Source organism: Lepidothrix coronata, unplaced genomic scaffold (genome assembly GCF_001604755.1).
Source record: "Lepidothrix coronata isolate B3197 unplaced genomic scaffold, Lepidothrix_coronata-1.0 Scaffold69, whole genome shotgun sequence".
NCBI lineage: Eukaryota > Metazoa > Chordata > Aves > Passeriformes > Pipridae > Lepidothrix > Lepidothrix coronata.
Window position 1 is genome coordinate 1931689 of NW_016690249.1, and position 23113 is coordinate 1954801.

The window sequence follows — 23113 nt, forward strand, 5'->3', positions numbered from 1 at the left end:
TAGGGTCACCAGGTAACACTCAGAGTCATGTTTAAGGCAAAGAGGAAGCAGGCCTTATATGTTATACACCAAGAATTTCTCATTTCTTGTTACTATAGTTGAAATGTGAAAATTCTAATAATTATTAAAACAGATCTAACTGCTACAGAAAAAGAAAGAATAACAGTGCAGTGAAAATTTTAGACACACTGCTGGGTTTCTACTCCTATTACTGCTTGTCTTTCTGTGGCTTCCCTGGGTCTGAAGGCAAGCAGTTTCATTCTGGGATGTATAGGAAGTGTAATAGCAAGTTGTCAGAGTGTAGAGTGCCTCACTGGGACAAATCTGACATTCCTGCAGATGATTTCTTCTTCCTTGCTCCAGAATTCATATTTGCTAACAAGGTTTTACACTCTTGATATTTCTTCATTGGTCTGCAGCTCTGTTAGAGCCAAATTTACTGTCCATGATGTCCACACTGACATTTATGCACGTTAGATATGCATAAATGAATCTGCTTTACCCCTAAAACCAGCTTTATGTGGCTCCATGTCTGCATTTCTTTGACCAAATATGGCTGAGGCATTGGCAGCTGTCGAGTCTCCAATGCCAAGGCTGTGCCCAGGGTCACATGCCTATACTCCCTGTTGCTAACCGTGTCCCCACTTCTGGTCACACAGGTAGTTAGGAAAGGCTGTCTGAAGGTGCCACATGCTCTCTTGGGTAAGAGTTTGTGAGATTGTTTCAGAGATGAATTAGGCCACTTTTTAGGGTAGACCAGATTCCTGTCAAGAGTGTTGGGTAACATTTCACAGAATCACCGAATCAATTCAGGCTGGAAAAGGCCTCTGAGATCATCGAGTCCAGCCTATGACCGAACACCACCACGTCAACAAAACCATGGCACTAAGTGCCACATCCAGTCTTTCCTCAAACACCTCCAGAGACAGTGACTCCACCACCTCCCTGGGCAGCCCATTCCAATGGGTGGTTAAGGAGAGTTAATGACTAAGAGGAGCTGTGCTCCCTGGGATTATTTAATTATTTATTATTATTAACTGGGCTAGATATTTAATCCCTAGGAGCGCCGAGCGCCCCGTGGAGCTGAGGGCCGGCGGGCGGGAGAGCTGAGGGCCGGCAGCGCTGAGGGCCGGCAGCGCGGGGCCGCAGGGCGCCGCTTGTGCCGCTGCCGCCCGCCAGAGGGCGCCGCGGCCCCCGCTCCGCCTCCCGCTCCTGCCGGCGCTAGTGGCCGGTCCTGCCAGGGAGGAGGGAAGGGGAGGAGGGAAGGGAAAGGGAGGAGAAGAAGGAGGAGGGCTGGCTGGCGGCGGCACCGCCACCAGCCAGAGGCCGCTCGCCGGCGCTCCTGCGGCAGAGGCGGGCAGGCGGGCGCTCCGTGTCCCGCGGCTCATCGGCCCCCGGCAGGATGTCTCGGGAGCCGGGCTGCTGCAGCCTCTGGCTCCTCTTTACTGCCTGCGCCCACCTCTTCTTCCTTCTCCCGCCGCTCCGCACCCGGGGTGAGTGGCGGGGGCCGGGCCGGGACGCCATGGCGAGGTGAAGGGAGGAGACCCGGGACGCTCGGCCCCTCCGCGGAGGTGATGAGCGGGAGGAGGGCACGGAGCGCTGGAGAGCCTGGAGGGGCGCCGAAGCCGCTGCCTCCCCGCTCCGTCCCGCCCCGCGGGGGGAAGCGGGCGGGAGAGCGAAGGTGTCCCTTCCCCCGAAGTTTGTTAGGAAGCCTGGCTGGAGTGCGGCCGGGCAGCGCGGGGTTCCTGCGCGGCCCCGGCTCCAGGGGAACCGCCGGGAGCGCCTCCCGCCCTCGGGGCGGTGTGCAGGGCATGGGGCGGTGCGGGCAGGGGCAGCCCGCACCGGGGAACCGGCCCTCTGGTCGGGAACATCTTCGTGGAGCAGCCGGGTGAACCCAGCGCGGAGTTGTGCTCGTGTTGGAGCAGCGCCGCGCTGACAGGGGCGCTTTGCCGGGGGCAGATGGGAAGGTAAAACTGCCCGGTTAAAATGCCATCCGAGAGGAAAGCAAAATGCTGCGGTGTTTTAGAGACGTTTGTAATGTGTCTAGTGAGGTGGGAGAAGATTAAAGGAGAAGGAATACTAGTATGGGTTGCGGTTGGGTTGCTGCAGGCTCCTGGAGTTGGGAGCTGCTGCTATGAGTGTAAGAGATGGAAATAAATGTTTATATCTGTTTTGTTCCTTATTCTTTCGGTTCGTGAATGTTTCCATCTCTGTCAGCGTAGACCTGTCAGTTTGTTGTAAGCCTTTGGATTTGTTTCTCCTCTCCCGCTATGTCTTGTGCACCAAAATCATGCAGGGGAAATCCGGTACTAATAAATCCCATTTTCAGCAAAGTAAAACTGATATTTTGGTTTTTCTTTTGCAAAACACTTTTCCTTTCACTGACACAACTTGGTTTTTGGAGGAATCCTCATACTCTACAGCTCTTTCTAAAGCTGCATTTCATTTTTTCCGGGATGAGTAGTTTTGCTCTAGTGCTTCAGCAAGGTACTGTAGCACTTGATAACCTCAAACAGATTGTAATAACAGTCAGAGAATAGCAGCTTCAGTTTGTCCTCTGTGTGTATGTGTATTTATTGTACATACTCACATGCAACTAGAAGGCAGAAATGGAAATACTTGTGTTCTTGTTTAATAGGTCTTGATTAATGCTTGTGTGGAATTTGCTCACCAGAAGCTTATTGTGGTATCATGGTTTTCTTTTTTTTTTTTTTTAGAATATCCTTTTACATTAAAGAGTCCATCTTTCCTAAATAACCCATGCTTTTGAGATGGCCTGGATAGTAAGTTTGCGAAACAATCAGCTTTGTTCTTGGAAACCATATAATTTGGATTGCCTTTCACAGAAGCAAACGTCTGTAGGTAGTTAAGTAATTTCATAAATTGCAGCTTGCAGGTGGCAGCTTACGGAATGGGAAAATGTATTCAGATGATTTTGTATGGTCTAACTTCTAGACAATCAGAAGGGATAATGATGATGCTTTTTCTTCTATTGTTTTTCTTTGCTTGCCTTTTATAAAGATACTGGTGTACACAGCACTCATTTAGACGTTTCTGTGGTTTAGATGCCCTCTTCCCATATGTGTAAGGAAATGTAATTAGATGCTTTTAGTTTACGAAAAGCTTCAGATGCTGTAAATTTGCTTGCATCACCCCTTCTTCTTCCTCTTTCATCCTTCTCTCTTCCCATTTTGTGTTGATAAATCCGTAATCATTCTTATCTGGCTAGACCAGTGTCTTTGATGCTGATAGAGTAGCAACAATGAAGAAATATTATAAAAACTTGCATGTAAATACATGAAACTAATTTATGTTGCTTGCTAGTGCTCATGGAACATCTCTGACTGACAGCATCAGTGCAGATTTTCTGTGGAATCGTGTCAATCCATAGAATCTTATGTTCTTTGAAAACTTGGGAGGGGGAAGAAACACAAACAACCCCCAAACAAAACAAAAATAGGCCTTTCGTTAAATTATTATTAGAAGTATAAAGAAATTCTATTTTAAATGTTTTGTCTACTATGTGCAACGTAATCAGTGGCTTCATTATTTGAAGTGGTTATTATTAGTCATGGTTTTGTCATACATTGTCATAGAATTGTAAGTTTCTTGTAGCTCATTTAAACTGATCCAGAGTCCAGTGAGGTGGCTGGAATGACTTTGGGATCAGTCTGTAAAATCAAACTGTAAAAGAGTAAGATAGCAAGAGGTGTTGCCTTTCTGTCTCAGATAGATTTGTCTGTGAAAGAAAAAGAGTTAACTCCTCAGTTTTTACCATCCTTTGTACTTCAAGGACATATAATTGCAAATGTTTGGAAGTTGTTTATGCTTGAAAGGGTAGTACTGAAGAAAGAATTGCTTCTATGTTTAAAATGTGGTATTATATCATTATATATATTCATACAGTGTATTTTAATACTACAGTATTTACATTAATTTTTCTAATGGTTTGCTGGCACATATTCCTGTGGTTCAGCTGCTGCACAATGAAAATAAAGGATTGAGTTTTACTTTCTAGTGTTATAAGCAAGTCTTCTCATCAAAATTTTAATGGAAATAATGGAACACTTGACAAAAATAATTAGTAACTGAAGCTGCTTCCATTACATTTTCAGATTACATTTCCAGGCTTTGAGTGGATCCAAAAATGTTTTAGTCCTGTTCTCAAAAGAAATAAAGATAAGATTGATGATAATAAAGAGCTTTAAAGTCTTTCCAAAATTTCTTTCCTTTTCTTATCCTCAGTTCTCGGACATCTAGGCAAAAGTAGGAGAAGACTAGCAATTGACATGATCTGCTTATGCCAAAGGACATGATTTTAATGCACGAAGTGTATTAAACTTCAGAATACACAGTACATTAAATAATGAAGTGACAAATACAAAATTATGGGTTGGATTTAAGATGGCGCCTTGCTGGCTTGCCTGTGGTTTTTTTCTGCTTTGTTTGTGAGAAATTGTGCAGTTAATCACCTAGGCCTTTTGGTTACTGTGGTCCCTACACAGCTTGAACTTTTACTATCTAATAAGTTTCTTCTTTTGTTATATTTTCTCTGTGCTCTGTGGCAAGGCAGCGGTCCACCTGAGGTATGCTTGCATTGTATCAGAAAATGCAAAGGGATTAGAGGAAATTCTGGATTTAGCAAAGGTTCCTCTAGCTCTAGAGATTGATCTGTATTTTAGGGAGTTACGCTGAAAGAAGTATGTCCGAATTAATAATGATGTTTGTGTGTGAAAAGTTACTGTTCTGTTATGGTAGCATCTGATAGCTCCTAGAGAGAGGTCATCCTTCTTTGTGCCTGTGTACTTTGCACACAACAAAAAGATATCCTTGCCACAGAGAGTTTATGGTTTCTACCTGTGTCGTACAACTGACCTGGTCATGAGCTGCATGTGTACGTAGAATTTTTCTGTCAGTGGTCCACTCCTGGGCACACCTTTTTCAGAAACCTCTTGGGATTGAATTGCAGGTGGATGAATTAACCTTGGAGATGTCCACTTGTGCACAGGCACTGTATTTTCTACCTACACTGTGGTCCCTTTGTTGATATGTTGTAGGCCAGCTAAATTTACCATGTTCTTCTGCCACCCTTTTCCCAGTAAATCCTTAGAAGAGGATATTTATTTCCAGGCTGAGAGATTGGGTTGCTTAGCCAGAACAGTCTTGGCGCCAGTTTACTCCTGAAGACTGCTTTATTTGTATCAAATATATGTGCATAACAGATTTGCTAATAAGGTAGTAGAGTGTTGCTAAGATAAATTTATACAATCTGTGTGAGTGAAAAGCTTGATTACTGGGTGAAGACTCTTGAAGCTTTTTTGTAGTGTCTTCAGGGGTCTACTAGTCTGTTTTTTGAATGGTTCTTCAGTAGTTTAAAAGTAGTCTGTACAGTTCTTATTAAAATGTATTAGCTGGAAAAAATTTTCCTGATATATTTAATGTAAAGGATATCAAGTAATTTTAAGGTGTTTATTTGTTGGAAAAGAAGTGGACGCTGCAGTTCTGCAATCACAGGGGATAAGAATAATGGTGTAGAGGGAGATTTTAGCGTTCATTACAGGTATTGGTTGTTGAATAAATTACATGTCTGCATGTTGAAGTTGCATTGTGTGTCAGGGCAGCTGCAACAAAAGTCATTTTCAGCTGTTGTCCTCAAAAATAAAGAAGGATTGATATGGGAGGTGGTCAAAGAGAGTTGGCTGATTTTCAGTGTTCATCTCCTACAAGCTCGAGAATGATCCATCCCCACATGCAGGAAGGCAAGTAAAGATGGCAGGAGGCCCACATGCATGAACAAAAAGCTCCTGGCAAAACTCAGTCATAAAAAAGAAGCACTCAAGAGGTGGAAATACAGAGACGCTGTCTAAGAGTGCAGGTATGTCATTACGAAAGCCAGAGCCCACTTGGAGCTGAATCTAGTGAGGAATTCTACTTGTGAAAGGCAAGATAATGGGCTTCTACAGGTGTATCAGCAAAAGGGAGACTAGGGAAAATGTGGGCCTACTTCTCAGTGGGAGAGGGACTTGGTTAAAAGAAGGACAGGGAAGTGGGTGAGGAACTCAGAACCTTCTTTGCCTTGATCTGTACTATGAAGACCCACCTTCAGCAATCCCAGGCCCCTGAAACTCATGGGAAGGTCTGGGGCAAGAAGGAGTTACTTTCACTGGAGGAGGACCAGTTTAGGGAACGTTTAAACAAACAGGACATACAGAAGTCCACAGGACTTGATGGGAGGCACACACAAGTGCTGTTAGAGTTTGATGATCTCAGTGCAGGCTACTTTTGATAATCTTTGAAGGGTCATGGTGACTGGGGAGATTGCTCAAGACTAGAAGAAAGAAAATATCAGCCCTATCTTCAAGGAGGGCAAGGAAGAGAATCTGGGGAAACCGTAAGTGGGCTGGTGTTATCCCAGTCCCTAGAAAGGTGGTGTAGCAAATAATCCTGGATGTCATTGCCAAATAAGAAAGGACAAGAGGGTGACTGGGAGAAGTCACTATTTTTATGAATGGGCGATCATGCTTAACCATCCTAAAAGACTTCTGTGATAAGATGACTGCCTTCGTGAATGTGGGGAAAGCAGTGCATATTGTTATCCCAAGTTTAGCAGGGAGTTTGAGTTCAGTGCTGTCTCCTATAATGTCACATACAATCTGATGAAGTGTGGACTGTATACGTGGACAGTGAGGTGGATAGAAAGCTGTCTGACTTGCTGGGCTCATGAACTCTCATCAGTAGCATGGTGGCTCCACCTCTTCATTAGTGACATTGACAATGGGATAAAGTGCACCCTCAGCAAATTTGCAGAATATACAAAATGGGTAGGAGGGATTGATGCACAAGCTGGTTGAGCTGCTATTCAGAGGGACCTCAGCGGCCTGGAGAAGTGGTCAAACAGGAAGCTCAAGACACTGAGTTCAGTGCAGGGAAATACCAAGTCCTGCCTCTGACAAGGAGGCACCCCATGCACCATTGCACACTGGGGGCACATTGTCTGGAAAACAGCTTTGCAGAGAAGGACCTGAGAGTCCTGGTTTGCACAAAACTGATCATGAACTAGCAGTGTGCTACTGTGGCAAAGATGGCCAGCAGCACCCTGGGCTACACTAGAGAAAGCGTTGGCAGCAGGGCAAGGAAGGTGATCCTTCCTGTCTGCTCAGCACTGGTGAGATACGTCTGGGGTGCTGTGTCCAGGTCTGGGCTCTCCAGTACAAGATAGAGATGGATGCACTGGAGTGAGTCCAGCAAAGGATCATGAAGAGTATTAATTGATTGGAACACCTTACAGATAAGGAGAGGCTGAAGGAGGTGGGGCTGTTTAGACTGGAGAAGAGAAGTTCAGGGAGGATCATACCAACACCTGTATATACCTGATGGGGAGCAGATTCTGGCACTTAACAGGACATGAGGTAGTTTGCACAAACTGAAATACAGGAAATTCCATTTGAACATAAATGCTTTTTTGTTTGGTTTTTTTGTTTTTCTCTTTTTTTTTTTTTTTTTTTTACTCCAAATGTGATCGAGCACTTGAAGAGTTTGCTCAGAGACTTTATGGAGTCTCTGTCCTAGGAAACACTCAAAACCTGACTAGACAAGGTCCTGAGGATCCAGCTTTGGGGGGTTGAACTAGATGACCATTAGGGATTTTCAACCTCAACAATTCTGTGTACTTCATACCAAGGTGAACTAGGTTGTGTAAGTATTTCCCTGAAGAGCTTTATCTGTGCTCTCAAAGTGTGAAATAGGTTGGTTGTTTTTTTTTTTCCAGGTGATCTGATTATTGTTTGATTTGTTTCATGTGCATTAATATTTTATAAAGCTTAGAAGCAATGTGGCATCGGTTATTGAATCTGCTACAGTGACAGACACATCATCTCTTGTCAATCACAGTTGTTTCAGGTTTCAAATGTCATTCCTTAGGTGCATATTAAAAACTGGAAGTGATGAAATTTATGCTTGTAGTCAGTTTTGTGAATAAGCCGAATTTATGAGGTGATACTTTTTCAGGTTAATACTACATAATTAATACATTTCCCAGAATGAGTGTGTTTTTTGTTGCTCTGGTAATTAGGATTGTATAAAGTAGAAGGTGTGGATCTGGTTTGTTCAGGGGAAAGGATTCCTTGTCTGAATTTGTAAGTACTGTTATGTTGGGAGAGAAGGAGGAAAATGATCAGAACATGCTGTCAGCAAGGGATATAATAGGCAGATTGAGGCATTTTCAGTGTACTTTCATACTAGAAGTGTAAAACATTTACTTGAGGACAACTTTGGGGTACACTCATACTCTGTTTTATTCTTCCTGGCTAAAGACCGTATGGAAATGTGTCTATGATCAGCATGAGTCTATTGTGTTAGAATGATTTTTGGGATGTCTGGATGTAGTGCTGTGATTTGAGATTCAAGTTAATCATGACCAGAGATGTCATTGTGAACTTCAACTCCTAGACACTTGATGAAATTTGATCTCCACTAAAGGAGCATAGGGATGTAGGTAATGGGAGATGGAGCACCACAGACTTTGGACAATGTTGTCTTGCTTTGCTATATTCTAGGTTTCTAGTGTGTCAAAGGAATGACAGCAGTTAGCAATTCACTTTGAAATCAATTTCAAGCAATAAATAATTTAAATTTGCTTTAAACAATCCACTTGGATCTACTTTCCATCCCAGTTTTTAAGAAAACCTTCGATCTGACCATGATGAATAGTATCTTGAATTCCTTCCAAATTATAACAATTTTCTTTCATTTGCATCTCTTTAGTACATTTGAGAAAAAAATTTCTTACAAAGAGTCTTAGCAGGGCTTTCTTATGTTAAATGGTACTACTTTTACAAATGAGCAAGCTGAGACAAATTGATTGACTACCTCAACAAGAAAAAAACCCCAAGCGCCAGAATCCTTTTTACAATTCTTTTTCTGATAAAAACTAGAAGTGTATGCATAGGGTGGTGTCACTATAAAGGGTTTAGGATAATGTCAGGTCTGTGCAGATTACCTCTGTGGGTTCTCTATTCTTTTTGTAAACATTTATTTGGGCCTCATACATTAACAAGTTTGACTGTTGTTCAAAGATGGCGTTCAAAGCCTATGATAGCCATCTTCACGTTTGATAGAAATTTCTGTCAGCTGCTGACAGTTTCTGTGGCTACACGTGAAGCTTTGGTAATCCAAACTTTACCTAAAGACGGAGTGGACTGCCGGTCTCCCATGTGGTAGCACATTATGCTTTTACCAAGTGAACTACTGGATTGAACAGATTTTTTTTCTGAAGGGATTTATTTGCCTTGAAGGCAAGATGAATTGGCTTCACATCAAAAAGTGATTTTTTTTTTCAGCAATAGTATGGGAATTCTCAGGCAGCAAATGTATAAATTCCATGACAACAGACTGTCTCATGTTCACAAAGATTATTACTAATATGGTATCATTCAATGTGAAAAATATACCTAATGTTGGCATGGGTTTTGTTGTTTGGTTTTTTTTTTTTTGCTGCAGAACTTTGTCAGTTGTGAAAGAGAGCTCCTATAATATGAAAAAAGTCTGCTTTTTCTTTCAGCTTTTGCTGTAAGTGTAGTTCCTGAAGGTGCAGAAGATGAGACTGAACTGTCAGTGCTGCAGGTAATAAATTTTAACTGCTAGAGCAGACATTATAAAATAAGCTAGAAGAGTCCAGAGCAGAAAGCCTAATATCTGTGACATTGATTATTTTGATCACTGACATTAGTGGTACTCGTATCATGTCTTTCTGTTCAGTGTGGCGTATAAGAGATAAGTTGTTGGTGTTGTTCCTTTTGAGAAAAGTTTTTGAGCATATAATCTTTATTGTTTCAGAGACAGGTTATCCTTTCTTTTTGGTTTTGTTATGCAATACCTTGAGAGGGAAATGGCTGCCTCTCTGCTAAATTAGCATTATTGCATATTACTACTCAAGTCACAGCTCAAGTAAAGCCTGCATATGAAATTTCAAATTAACAGATTAGAAGAACTGATGGTCAGAGCTATCCCGAGCTTTAAATAGCATAATGGGTGTTAGATATGTATGCATGTATGTCCTTTAACAGGCCTCTCTCTGCCGTTTTGTTATTGTCTATATTTGTAACAGATATTTGTGTGTGTATAAAAGAAATTTAAGGGAAGAAAATAAAAGTACTGGAATGAATGGAGTTAGAATCTATAACTGCCATTTAGATCAGTGATCTCATATCAAATGCAATAGAAGTATAGTCAGAGGTATGCGTTTCTAAATAATATGTGGTTTTGATGATGGTTGCTATATCTACAGTAATTTTCATAAATTAAAAAGATCCCTATTGCAAATTGCTGATCTGCTGCAGTATATCTATAAGACTTGGTAATCTCATTCTGTTGTCATTACTTATAAATTGCTTTCTTAAATTCCATTACTATCTCAATCCAGCTGTTTATGCTATCATTCTTATATAGGATATAATTTATGAAGACTTTTCTACTATTTTAGAGGTTCAAAACCTTCCCTGAAGTCAGAGGTGCCTCCTAGAATTCTTCAGGCCAAAATATCTTTTTTTTTCCGTCCTTTTTTTTTTTTTTAATAGTAACATTAACAGGAATGTAACAGGCAATAATTGTTTTGTGTTGTGTTTTAATAAAAGTAATTGTAAAATATGGCTTGCCTTTCCACTGTGTACCACAGGGCACACAGTTTTTTGTTTGCACAGAAAATTAATCTATGTTGTTTCTGACATAGGTTAGCTTAGAATTTAACTTACTTTGTGATATAATAACAGTGCTGTGTAGAGTCACCAAAATAACTTAGTCTTATAAGAAATTTTTTAAAATTTATTGACCCAGTCAGCAAAAAAGGATAATAAAAATGGATGCAATGCAGTCATTCTTGAAAAGGTTTTACAGATGGCTACCAAGGAAGTTAGAGCTTATGCATTTCAGTGCAAAAGTCAAACCTGTACAAAGGAGAGATCATCTGATGCAAGTAGAGCTAAAAGAATTACATAGATCTGATATTAAAAAAAAGGGAGGGGGCTAAGTATCTATAAATAGAAATTGTCTTGTATGGCATTTCTATCTGAAAGTCTTAAAGCACTTGAACCAAGGTAAATCCTACAACATTCTTATGCAATTAGTAAAGATGATTTTTATTTTATATTTGGAGATACCAAAGCACTGGGGGGCTGTCACCAGGGAGAAGTTGTGCGTTAAATGAAGGCTCTGTTTTCCTTCCTACAATTTTTATAGGAATTGCAGAGCTCTTTCTCCAGTCCTGTCTCTCTTAAGCAACACAGTTCCACCCAACCTCTGTTATTTAGAAGCAATGGAATATGTTCTTAAGATATTTTTATGTGTGTGTCTTCGTTTCCTGGTTAACAATGCAAATGCAGTGTCACTGTTGTCTCTTCCTCAGCACTCTGGTAAAATTCCAACTATCACAAACTTATGTGATACCTGAATAAATTTCAGTGAAGTCATTTTAGGTACAGCAACCTATTTATTTATTTGTCTTGATATAAATTGCCTCTGAGTCTTCCTTTAAGAACTGTGTTTCCATAGAAGCTTGATAGTGGATGAAATGAATAAGAGTGTGTTGGGTTTTTTTTTTACGTACTGAACAGGTGTGTTTGCATTGTACAGTTCCATATTCCAAACTTAGTGCTCAGGAGATACATAATAAATAAAAAAAATAGTTATTGTTAGTATTAATTTAAAGAGCTCTGGTATAAATTGGGTTATGCAAAAACTTTTTTTTTATTCTCTTACTATATTTTCTGAGTAATAATATGCAAGCATGTAGGATATCTGTTGCAGTTCTTGATGCTGAAAACCTTTTTATTTTTCTTACTAGTTTTTGAGTTAAAACCTCTATGTTTACATTTATAATCTGATGAATGCTTTGACTCCCAGTGTTTTTTCTATAGAAATATTTGAGGGTTTGTATGTATTCTTACTTGGGTTTTTTTCCTCCTTTCTTCTAGAAGCCTGAAAAAAGTAGAACAATCAGTAAAATAAGCAGAGGTAAGTACTGTATAGTCTGTATTTGTTTTCACTTGTGGCTGCCTTTTTAGTATAAACAAAATACAGTTATGCTTCGTAAAGTGACTCTGTGAACAGTGCCTAAATGCTCAACAGCATTATTAGTTCATTGCTGATTCATAAATACCTTTTTTTTTTTCCCTTTGGCTCATGTAGTCTCATCAAAGAGAAACTTCTGAATCTTTGACTGCACTTGCAGTTCTTATAGTTAAGTCTTTTCTGAACATGTGCACTTCCACTATGAAACTCATGAATTGCTTTTTGTAGCACACTGTATTTTAAAATAAAATTTTATGATACCTCATAGCTGTTCTTGTAACAATTTAATATGAAACTCGGTTTTACCATTCTGCTAGGCTCTCATGGAACTTGTAATAACTAGGGTTATCATAAATTTCTTGTAACAAATCATAATAACTTTGTAATATCTAGAAGTAAGTATTTAAGAAGCATGTCAAACGTTATAAGGTAAAATAGTGGTAAAATAAATTTTTTGCTGATAGACATGTGTGATAAATAATGAGAATAAAAATTCTGCAGGGTTCTGCCTTTTCTGAAGACAAGTGTGGTGTCCTTCTGGGAAATAGTTAACAAACCTGAGATAAGGACTTGCATTCTCTGCACTGTAACCCTGGACTTCTCATTCTGCTAAACCCTCAGGACTTGGCTCTTCTTGTTCTGAAGGGAACCAGCTTAATTATGTCTCTCTTGTATTAGGTTCTGAGTAGTTGTGAGTTCATTCTGACATTAAAGCTGAATACCAGGAAGATTTAGTGCTTTTGAGACAGATATTAATCTTTGAAAAGACTCCATTCTTTGTTTTGATTGGTAGACTGTTTCTCAACTTGAGAAACAGTTTAAGTGTTTATAACTATTTTCTGTTGACATTTTAATAGACTGAATATGTCTTTTTATCAACTATTTTAAACTCCCTATAACAGAGGAAACGATTTCCATTGGATTAAAGCAGTAATATCAAAGTAGGTGTTATCTTACTCCTAGAAAGTATTCTATTGTGGATTATCACAGTTGTTGTTAAATGTACTGTAAATGAAACTGAGCATAATTCAGATACTTCCATATCTGTAAACATACTGATACTAAAACAATAATTACATAAAGAAATGTGGTGTTTGCTTTTTATCTCTGGGGATGTTTTTGGTGTTGTGCATGTAGATTTAGCCCTTGGACTGTCATTAGCATCAATGAAGTGTAGTTTCGATTTTTGCAGTGATTTTAATTTTTGCACAGGAAATCTAGCAAAGATCTTACTAGACAGCAAATAGTTGCCATTCAGAAGGTTTTATTATGCATGGGTTTTTTAAGCAGTTTGTTTGGTGGTGCAGAGCATGAACACTGTTCATTCCTAAACTGTGTAGGAAAAATGTGAAATTAAAACTGATATCTAAACCAGTGCTTATGCCATCTCTGCAATATATCACCAGAAGCCTCAGACAATTTGACAATGTTAGAGTCTGTCTTGGTGAGTAAGCTAATAAATTAAGGGAAAATAACAATAAGGGAAAAGTAGAAAAACATTGAACTACAGGTTTGAGCTGTCATAGGTTTAAATTATCAAGTAACTGTTCAGGGGAGCAAAGCAATGTAATTGATCCTCAGGTCTTGGACACTGCAGTTTTCTCATAATCTTAGTGAAGATGTTTGTGGTAGTGCACTGGTTTTTATTGTGATCCTTCTTCAAGTGTTCAGTTTTATTCTTTTTCCTTGTGACTATTTCTTTCCTTATTTTGATGGTTTTTTCTTCACCTTTGTTCTTCTCTTCTGCATTAATCCTACTCTATTTACCAAGTTAGCATATAATTTTTTTTGGTGTGAACTTTGTTCCTTCTCCACATTTTTTGACATTGTGTACAGATCTCATGGGATATTAATTTCTTTCCTTTTGGTACTGTCTCAAGTTGTTATGTTCTGAGTTACCTCTTGTGAATACTTTCTACATAGTATCTGTAAAGTTCAGCTTTTTCAGGCCAAACAAACAGTAACTGCAGTATCATGTGATTCTCATCTTAGACATTGATTGATACTTAGTTATGGTCTTGAGTGAGTTATACAGCATAGATCAAACTTGTTAAGAATTCTAGAAAGGGCCTCTGTCCACTTTCCTTCATCTTCTCATCCTTTGTTGTCCTCTGCTGTACCTTCTGCTTCTGAATGGGATCATATCTACCTGCTTCTCTTAGTTTTCTAAGTGTTGAGGGACTGTTCTATCTACTGTCATCAAGAAAATTTGGCTACCTACTTTGTCACCTACTTGCATTTTTAAAATTCCATAAATGTTTGCAAATCTTCTTCATTATTTTCTCTTAAATATACCAGTAAATTTATCACACTTCTCTCGTATTTATAGTTCTTAACTACAACACCTTTAAACACTGTGAAGACACATGTGAGATATTAGTGCTGTACTATTAGATAAGAGTATTACCTCACTGTTCTCATATGTGTGCCTCTCCATCTGATGTTTGTGTCTGGGTAGGGGTTTAAGTTCTTTTTTGGAGAAGCATCTTTTCTGTTTCATGCTCATGCATTGCCTAGTGAGGGGAGATGCTGGTCTATGACTAACACCATTTAACTATAGTAATAAGGAGTACCAGTGTATTGGAGAAAAAGCAACTTCGTTAGTGTGACTACTGTTCATTGTGGGCATGTAAGATCTGCTGCACATCTTGTACTCATGCCGTGCTTTTTATAAGTTAATCCTGAAAATGACAGTTTTGGATTTTTGTGTGTGTTAAATTATGCCTTTTTATTATTTCATGAAATGTTTTTATAGCTGAAGAAGTAGCTTGCTGTGTAATAGATTCCCCCACACATCTGGGTTCTCACTGGCTTTGGAGCAAAACAGAAAATAACTTCTTTTGTCTTAAATCTTCTTATTTTCTCGTTTACAGAATTAAAAGAAATTGTATTTGTCATCCAGAGTCAAAGTAATTCTTTTCATTCCAAGAGAGCAGAAGATCTAAAAAGAGATATTTTAAAACAGGCTGCAGATCTTGGAAAGGTATGTCGAGATAATATAAAGTACACCTTGTATTGCTGTTACTGCATTTTACCAAAAATACTGGGGTTTGTTGTGCCTTTTTTGAAATCCATTTTATTCCTTTTGTTAATTGTCTTCTGTGTGCTTACAAGAAAACTATTTCAGTGGGTATGTACTGATTATAGGCCGTGATTTATCCCTAAATATTTTTAATTTCAACTGTCAACCTTTTTGTGTAACAGTTGGTTTTGTTTGGAGGGCATTTGATGCAAAAGTGATAAAAAAGACTTTAAAGAATGCAGTTTTCTAATACCACTGTAGAGCATTTAAAAAATTTACAAAAAAAGGATGCATTCTTTGCGAAGTGAAAAACATAATTTAAGTATTAGTTAGAATAATTTTAGGTGAATATTTTATTAGAGCCAATGAAGGTGCTGTAATGTAGATTTTGTCAGTATTTCATTGCACAGTTGTGACATTGTGGCAGTAAATGAAAAATGTGTGTGGACATTAAAATCCTAGCACAGGATTCCCTATTTCCTACAGCACTACTCTTGCAGACCTCTCTTGCCCATGTCCCTCCATCATACAGTACCTTCCCTAACTATTCCTTGTTCCTCTGCCACTCCACTGCAGACTGAGCATGCTGTGCTTCACCTGTTGGCCTGGGAGCTGCATGTTGTACTTAACACTCTAATTTGAAATTTTATTTGTAAAGCTTTAGCCTAGAGAGTAGAGGTTTTTAAGAAACTTACATTGAAAGTTCAATATACTTAAACAATGCTTTATTTTCTTTGTTTGTAATAAAAATAAAAAAAAATTACCGTTTGCATACAGCCCCTGATGTGAAATAGCTTGCTGTGAGGTTGGTTGACCTATTTTTCATTTCCACGTTCTTTGTTGTAAAGGAAAAAGAAGTGTGATTTAAATTGTCTTATGTATCTTAGTCTTGGAGTGCCTAAATCATATTGCTGAATGTTTTAGGCTTCATTTATCCAACCTTATCAAACCTATTGTAATTAAATCCATTCTGAATGCAGTTTTTAATCCCTTAATGAAATCAGTCATGTGAACAGCCTTTGTTCTGCAGAGTTCTGCTGTTTTGGGGTCCTCTTCGGAATTGAGACAAGTGTTCAGATACAATGTATGCCGAGGTGATTATGGTGTCAGTTGTTAAAACCAAGGATTTTAGTTGTGTGCTGTAATTTATGTTGCAGAGTAGTAATGAAAAGATCAATAAGTGGAAGTACAGATAGTTTCAGTGAGGCAGGAATATAGGCATGTTTTATGGGAGAGAGATAAAATCTATTTGTGATCAGAGTTGTACCTGAAACTGACCTGGCTTTTTAAAAAATTTATTGCCTAATTAAGGAGATTCCTTTATGGGAATGCTGAAATGGGATGCTTTCCCAATATTAACAGGTAAGTGTTAAAATGCAGTCATAGTGTCTTGAGAGAAGCAGTGGTGGAAATATATCACGCCAAAAATCTCATGTCTGAAATCTGAGAAAAGGGGAAAGCCACCAGTGTATAGGAAAAAAAAAGGAGCATAGCAAGCAGGTACTTGGTATGTGTTGACTGTTTTGGTCAACTCCTAATGTCGCTGTGAGGCATGACCTAATAATACTAATTATGGAGAAGGGCCAGATGATCTCTGCAATCCTGCATTTGCATTTACCACAAATGAATGGGCACACATTCTTCTTCTTGACCTGCAACAAGCTCTATAGCTAAAATTTCCCAATGGTTCTTGGAGTAGGTCTGAACCATTACCTAACTGTAAAATTCACATGCAAGTTAATAATGTTGTTGTTATAAAATTTGGTGGGAAAATAGCTTTTTCACGACAACTGAGTTGTTTTTAAACTGATCTGTATATTTAGATAAAACATCCATAGACATAATTTGCTTGAGACATTTCAAAATTAATGCCATAAATGCAATGTAATCCATCATATACCTGTAGTTTCAACTTTCAGATTATTTGCTCAAATTCTAGATTCTAGGATGAAAACCTTGTTTCCTCCTTTCCCTCCTTTAATGGCTTCCCACTGCACAGAAGCTGCTTTCCAGCTGAGACTGATCAGATGATTCATTGTTGGATATTGCAGTTTTAACAAGGCTTAATGGATTATATTTAAGTGAAGCGTTGGGCTACATTCTGACCTGCCCATCCATCTCCATGTCTTCAATAGATTGTCTTTATGGCAAGATTTCCCACAATCTCTAGATCAACTTTATTTTTTTAATTAAAACAGGTATGTTGTAAAACATCAAAAGCTTTAAATTATTTGATTTCTCAGTCTTATTTGATCAAGTCCCCCCTTTTTTCTTCTTTTTTTGTAAAATGTTAGTGTGCCCTCTGTTTCCTTCCTTGCAACAATTTTCCTTTCTTCTGCAAGAATTTATTAATGTAAATAAATCCTGTAGCCTCATGGAATATGCTTATTAGCTCAGTTCTTAAGTGCTTATTCCTTAAGATGTAAGAGTTTATCTTGTCTGACAGTGGACTGGTTTTGTTGGCAAGGTTCTTTGGCATACCTTCTCCTTTAGCTTTCCACTATTTTTCCCTCTCGTACAGGGATCAGATGCCAGTCAATATGAGAGCTGTTGGGGAAGATACTGTCATGTCATCTGTGATATTAGTCTTGTACGCCACTCTTCTTGGCTCGGGTCCTCCTAGTCTTTGACTGATCAGCAAGACTCTTTCCACAGCAAAGTCATGAGTCTGATACGTGAATGTGTGAAGGTATCTTGCTGAGATGACAAGTCCTACACTTCTCTGTGGTGAGGACAGAGATGCTGATGGAGCATCTGGCACCTCTTTCTCAAAGAAGTGAAGTCCCTACAGAGATCCCTCATGGAAGGACTCATGCAATTAGAGTAATTAGGGAACATGGAGCTGTGGTGAAAGAGAGGGAGGAAGAAGTTCCAGCTGTTCTCAGTGGCCTCCTGAAACCACACAAATCTTTGTCCAGAAGTTTTGGGTACCTCTTATGTGTTGCTCTTGTAATGCTTTTTTTTCTGTCTGTATTGCTTAAGTCAGATTATACTACCAGTAACTACTAAAATCCATGTATCATCTTTGGTTTATGAATAGAAAGGTCTGGAAACAAGATTTTTTTGTCATTTTCTTTCTTCTGTCCCATCATCCTCCCCCTTAAAACAGTATTTCACATTTAAACAATGAACACCTAAATATTGCTGTACTAGTTGAATTTTTTTCCTAAACTTGCATATCTGTACCTTGTGTAATTTAGATTTCTTGTTCAAAATAGAGAACAAATTGGTGGATTAATTTAGCATTTCAGATGGCCTCATTTTCAGATTACTCTATAAAGTTTAGTGGGAACTTCATTTTAACCAATCTTTTTTCTCCCCTTGCTTTGCTTTTGTTTTGCTTGACCTGTGTTTGTAACATCATCCAAAACTTTAATATTTACATTTATTTTTCAAATCTGTCAATAAAACTTCACTTATATTATGTGGGCAGAGCTTGCAGTATAAACCCTAATAAGCATTGCATTTAAGTGGTCAGTCTATGAAGTTCCTGTTTCCACTTTTTTATCCGTATTAACATCTGTGTTTGTTTTATCTTGTGTTACTTATTCTGCTCTACATACATTGTCTAATATCAGCATGTTCTAGTAATTTTCTTTCCTGTTGAGTCCCTAGTTTGTCTCCAAAATGCTTAATGCAACTGTTCATTCTGGAGCCTCAATATTTGGGTGCTCAAGTTCTGAAATGCATCTAAACTCAATTTTGTTGAAGGGTGAGGTGCCTTCAAAATACAACCTTTTGAAAGTATTCCAGGAAAAGTGCACAGAGCTACTGTTCAGTTTTGAAAACTTATTTCACAATTGTCTTGAATGTCTTCAAGGGCTTGAATTGTCTTACAAGGCTTTACAGATTGACTGACTTTTGTTTTATCTTTGCTTTCCTCCAGCTGTTCTCTCAGCTTTTTGTTTTAATTGTTTGAACTCTGACTTTCTGATATGCCCTTGCTTCTCATTCTGCAAAGGTATCAGCGTCCTTTTGACAATTGACAGGCTTTATTATCAGCAAAATTGATGTCTAGCTCATTAACTATTGAAAGTGTAAAAGTTACCTACACTGTAGTGCTGGAAGGTGAACAGGATCATTTTCCTGTGATAGATACCCAGCAGATTTGAAGGAATTGGTAGAAGTCAGATAATTCTACACTAATGAGATCTTTTAAATGTTTTAGTAGGGATAAATGGACTCCTCTCAGCCCTGCCTTACGCATCATATACCACAAATATGTGGTAATTGCCTTGAATTTTTTATGCAGAAAACAGGACCTGTCACCTCACAGAGATGATTTGTCATGTCAGGGCAAAATATATACAAGAAATTTGGAAGTTTAAAATGCTTTAGGCTATGTGCTTCTCTCAGCCTCTTCTACACCAATCTCTGCATACCTAATAGGATTTGAATAAAACCGTTTTACTAAGGTATATCTTTATTAGTATAGAATAAGAAATTGCTATAAAGCTTCCTCCTCCACTGCGACTGCTGTCTGCTGTATTAAAATTGCTTAGTCATCTTTGAACAGAGTGTTCAAGTATTCATGAGAGTAGAATTACTAAATCATCAGATTTAAACCCTTAAAATCAGTACCTGTTGACAGTTTTAAGTTCTCCTGAGCATCTGTACAAGTCCTTAAAATACATTTACCAAATTTCTTGCCTTGTGGAAGCTGCTTCTGCTCTACTGTTCCTTCCCTTGTTCCTTAGTTAAAAACCATATTTTAGGTCTTTGGTAAGACTGTTGGGGGGGAAGGACCTGCTGCCCCATGTATGACACTAAGTTAACTATGGAGATGACTGCCTCAAACTTGCTGTCAGTGAAAGATGCTTCAGGCTTATTTGTCGTTAAATATAGAAATCTACTTATATTGCCAATCCTGCTGATATTAAAAGAATCAACTGAACCTCATAAATTGCTTAATTTCATTGTTTGAATCATAGTGTCATTAAGGTTGGAAAAGACCTCAGAGATCATCAAGTCCAGCCTTTGACCTAATACTGTCATGCCCACTAAACTATATCATGAGGTGTCATGTCTGCTTGATTTCTGGAGCACTTTCAGGGATGGTGAGCCCACCACTTCCCTGGGGAGCCTATTCCAGTGCTTAACCACTCTTTCAGTGAAGAAATCTTTCCTAATATCCAGCCTGAAATGTTTTTATTCATTAGTTATGATTGAGAAGGATTTTACTTTTAAGTAAAAACTCACTTCACAATCCTAAAATCCTATCTTACCTTCTAAACAAAGAATTTTACATCAGTTGGCAACATAATTGTAGTGGTTCACCATTAATTCTTACTTTCATGAATAATAGAAATGTACTGTATACCACATCTGTATTTTGTGTGATTGCATTTATTTAGAATACTTGTAAAGCGTGGGCTGTGAAGATAGTTCTTCACTGCTTTTTATTCACACAAATAAAAAGCAGTGAAGCAAACAAATGACACTTTACTACAATGCATTGTTGCCATTCTAGGCTACTGTCTAATTATATACACCTGTGGTAGCATTTATTATAATAAGCACTTGAAACATTTCCAGATTTTTTCCACATCTTTTTATTTGGCTTGTTGCAAAATAAGATTTAATTTGTGATATTGGTGATCACTAGCTCTCAGAAGAACAGAACAGGGAAGATATGGGATATCTAGGGGGAAGATGAGGGATCTTAGAGGAGGAAAAATAAAATTAAAAGCAGACTAAATTGGTGATAACTTTCATACTGATTAAGTTTCTTCCACCAAAACTACACTTTTATTTAGCAAGTTAATAGTCTTAGTTTTCAAAATTCAGACTACTGCTTAAACTAAATGTTAGACTGGCTTAAAATACGAGTAATTATATTTTTATTTTATTAAATCCCAGTTGACTGAAACTGTAACAGATGTGCCATACTGCTTATTTGGACTATTTCTATACTAGCAGGTAGTGTTGTACAATAGGAGCAAACCTGGAGAGCAATGCACTTGTTGCTGAGGAGCTGGCCCTTGTTTTACATGACACTGCAAAGGGCTTTACTTTGGACTAGTTCTGAGCTGACTCTATGAACTGGAGGTCCATTAGCAGTTGCGGCACATCCTTTGGTTTAGTTTCATCCCAAAGAAGTACAACTTGTGCACCCAACAATGCACAAGACAGTGCAATGATGAAGGAAAAAAATGCACAAAAGTGGACTAACTTGTACTGATTATATGAGGCAGTAGGAGCTGCTTTTGGTCAAGGTCTCAATTGTACTGATAGGTTTGAATTTTATTTAGTAAATAAGTCTTTCTTACAAGGTATTAAGATTTATAATGATGATAATCAATTTGAAATGTGTCAATATCTCTGAACATTGTTCACATCTCAGTAATTAGAAGAATGAAATTGGTTAGGTTTTTATATTGTTCCGTTTGAAAGGTCAGGAGTTGACAAACCTATCAGCAAACACTAATTGAATACTCCAGAAAACTTCCTTTTGGTCTTTGAAACACGTAGCCCAGATAATTAAAGGTATTCTATGTCTTTTGACTAACTGGAGGGTGGGGCACATTATTGATTTGTTGATGAAAATATTTTTTTGCTGAAAAGTATTTATTTATTTATTTTCGATTTAGTAGTTTCTTGAGTTTTCTTATGTCCTGGTCATCTGAATTACGATCTGTTCAGGTTTTCACCTCCGAGGTTGGGAGCAATTGTGTTGATGTTGACACATTTCTTCCTCCTGACAATGGAAAACGTAGGTGTATTTATAAATTCTTTGCATGACAGTTTGCTGCAGGGCACTTGTTTGTACCAGTAGTTGAGGAAAATCTTGTGATGCCACATCAACATAATGCAAATCAAATGAACTCTAATTACTGCTGAGCACAGGTGAATTATTTCTGGATCACAAAAACCTTACTGGACCTTCTCCTGATTTTCCAGTTGTTGGAAGTCTAGGCAGCATGTTAGGAACTGGCAATGTTGCTGAAATTTACTCCCGATATTGTTGAAGAGCAACCCAGTAAAATAAAAAGTCGGTGGCTGCCAGCATCTTTCCCACATGAAAATCTTACATCAATGATAATTATAGATTTTTCAGACAGAAATATATTGTAGTAAAAAGCTTCCTTTTTGATGATGAAATAATTTATTACATAAGCTAGCTGCATAAGAAGTCCCATCAGATACAAATCCTTATTGTAACTGTTTTCCCAGGCAATGAGTTGTTGGTTCTAGCATGCAAGCACTTGAGTCAGTGCTTGGTTATGCATTCAGGTATGTTTTTGGGCAGCTAAGTTGTGTTCTGAGGATTTTGATATAACGTATAGTAGGAAAAAGGTTTAAAATTACTTCTTTGATAAAATGTCTTTTTTTTTCCCTCTGCTCTGTAGTTAGAGTCAGGAACACTCCAAATTGCTTTAAGCTCCAGTTATTACTTCCATACAATTAGGTAAATGCTTTGGTCTTCTCTTTAATGTAAGATCATTTGATGACAGACATGCACAAAGTTCTTGGTCTTGATTTATGAAAGCAGGGTACTGCTATGGCCTTTCCCTGAACTCTCTGAAATTACACATAATATATTATGAAAACTCAGTTCCTTTTTAAAATGATAACCAGGCATCTGAGAGTAGAACAGAAATAGAGATTCTCTCTAATGGAAAATAGTAGATTATATTTTATTACTTTAGGCTTCCTGAGGAGCAAAAGATTATTGGATATTATGCTTTATTAGCAACATGGGGTTTGTTGTTGTGGAGTTTTTAAAAACCTTATTGTGGCCTTTCAGTACTTAAAAGGAGCTTATAAGAAAGATGAGAACAGACGTTTTAGTAGGTCCTGTAGCAATAAGAAAAAGGGTAATGGTTATAAACTAAAAGAGGGTAGATTCAGACTAGACATAAGGAAGAAACTTTTTACAATGAGGGTGGTGAAATGCTGGCAGGTTGCCCAGAAAAAATATCCCACCCCCAGAAACATTCAAGGTCAGGCTGGACAGGGCTCTGAGCAACCTGATTTGGTTGATGTCCCTGCTCATTGCAGGGGGTTGGACTAGATGACCTTTAGAGG

General features: G+C 38.3%; 1 protein-coding gene across 1 annotated transcript in view; it reads left to right on the forward strand.

Annotated features, from left to right (window-relative positions):
* Positions 1-1314: 1314 nt before the first annotated feature.
* The window catches only part of B3GLCT (beta 3-glucosyltransferase), a 56604-nt gene continuing 34805 nt past the window's right edge, over positions 1315-23113 (forward strand). The window contains exons 1-4 of the mRNA XM_017818658.1: positions 1315-1493; positions 9560-9621; positions 11967-12006; positions 14937-15046. Coding sequence (XP_017674147.1) covers positions 1403-1493; positions 9560-9621; positions 11967-12006; positions 14937-15046 — 303 coding nt within the window. The 5' untranslated portion in view covers positions 1315-1402. The remainder of the gene's footprint in view (positions 1494-9559; positions 9622-11966; positions 12007-14936; positions 15047-23113) is intronic.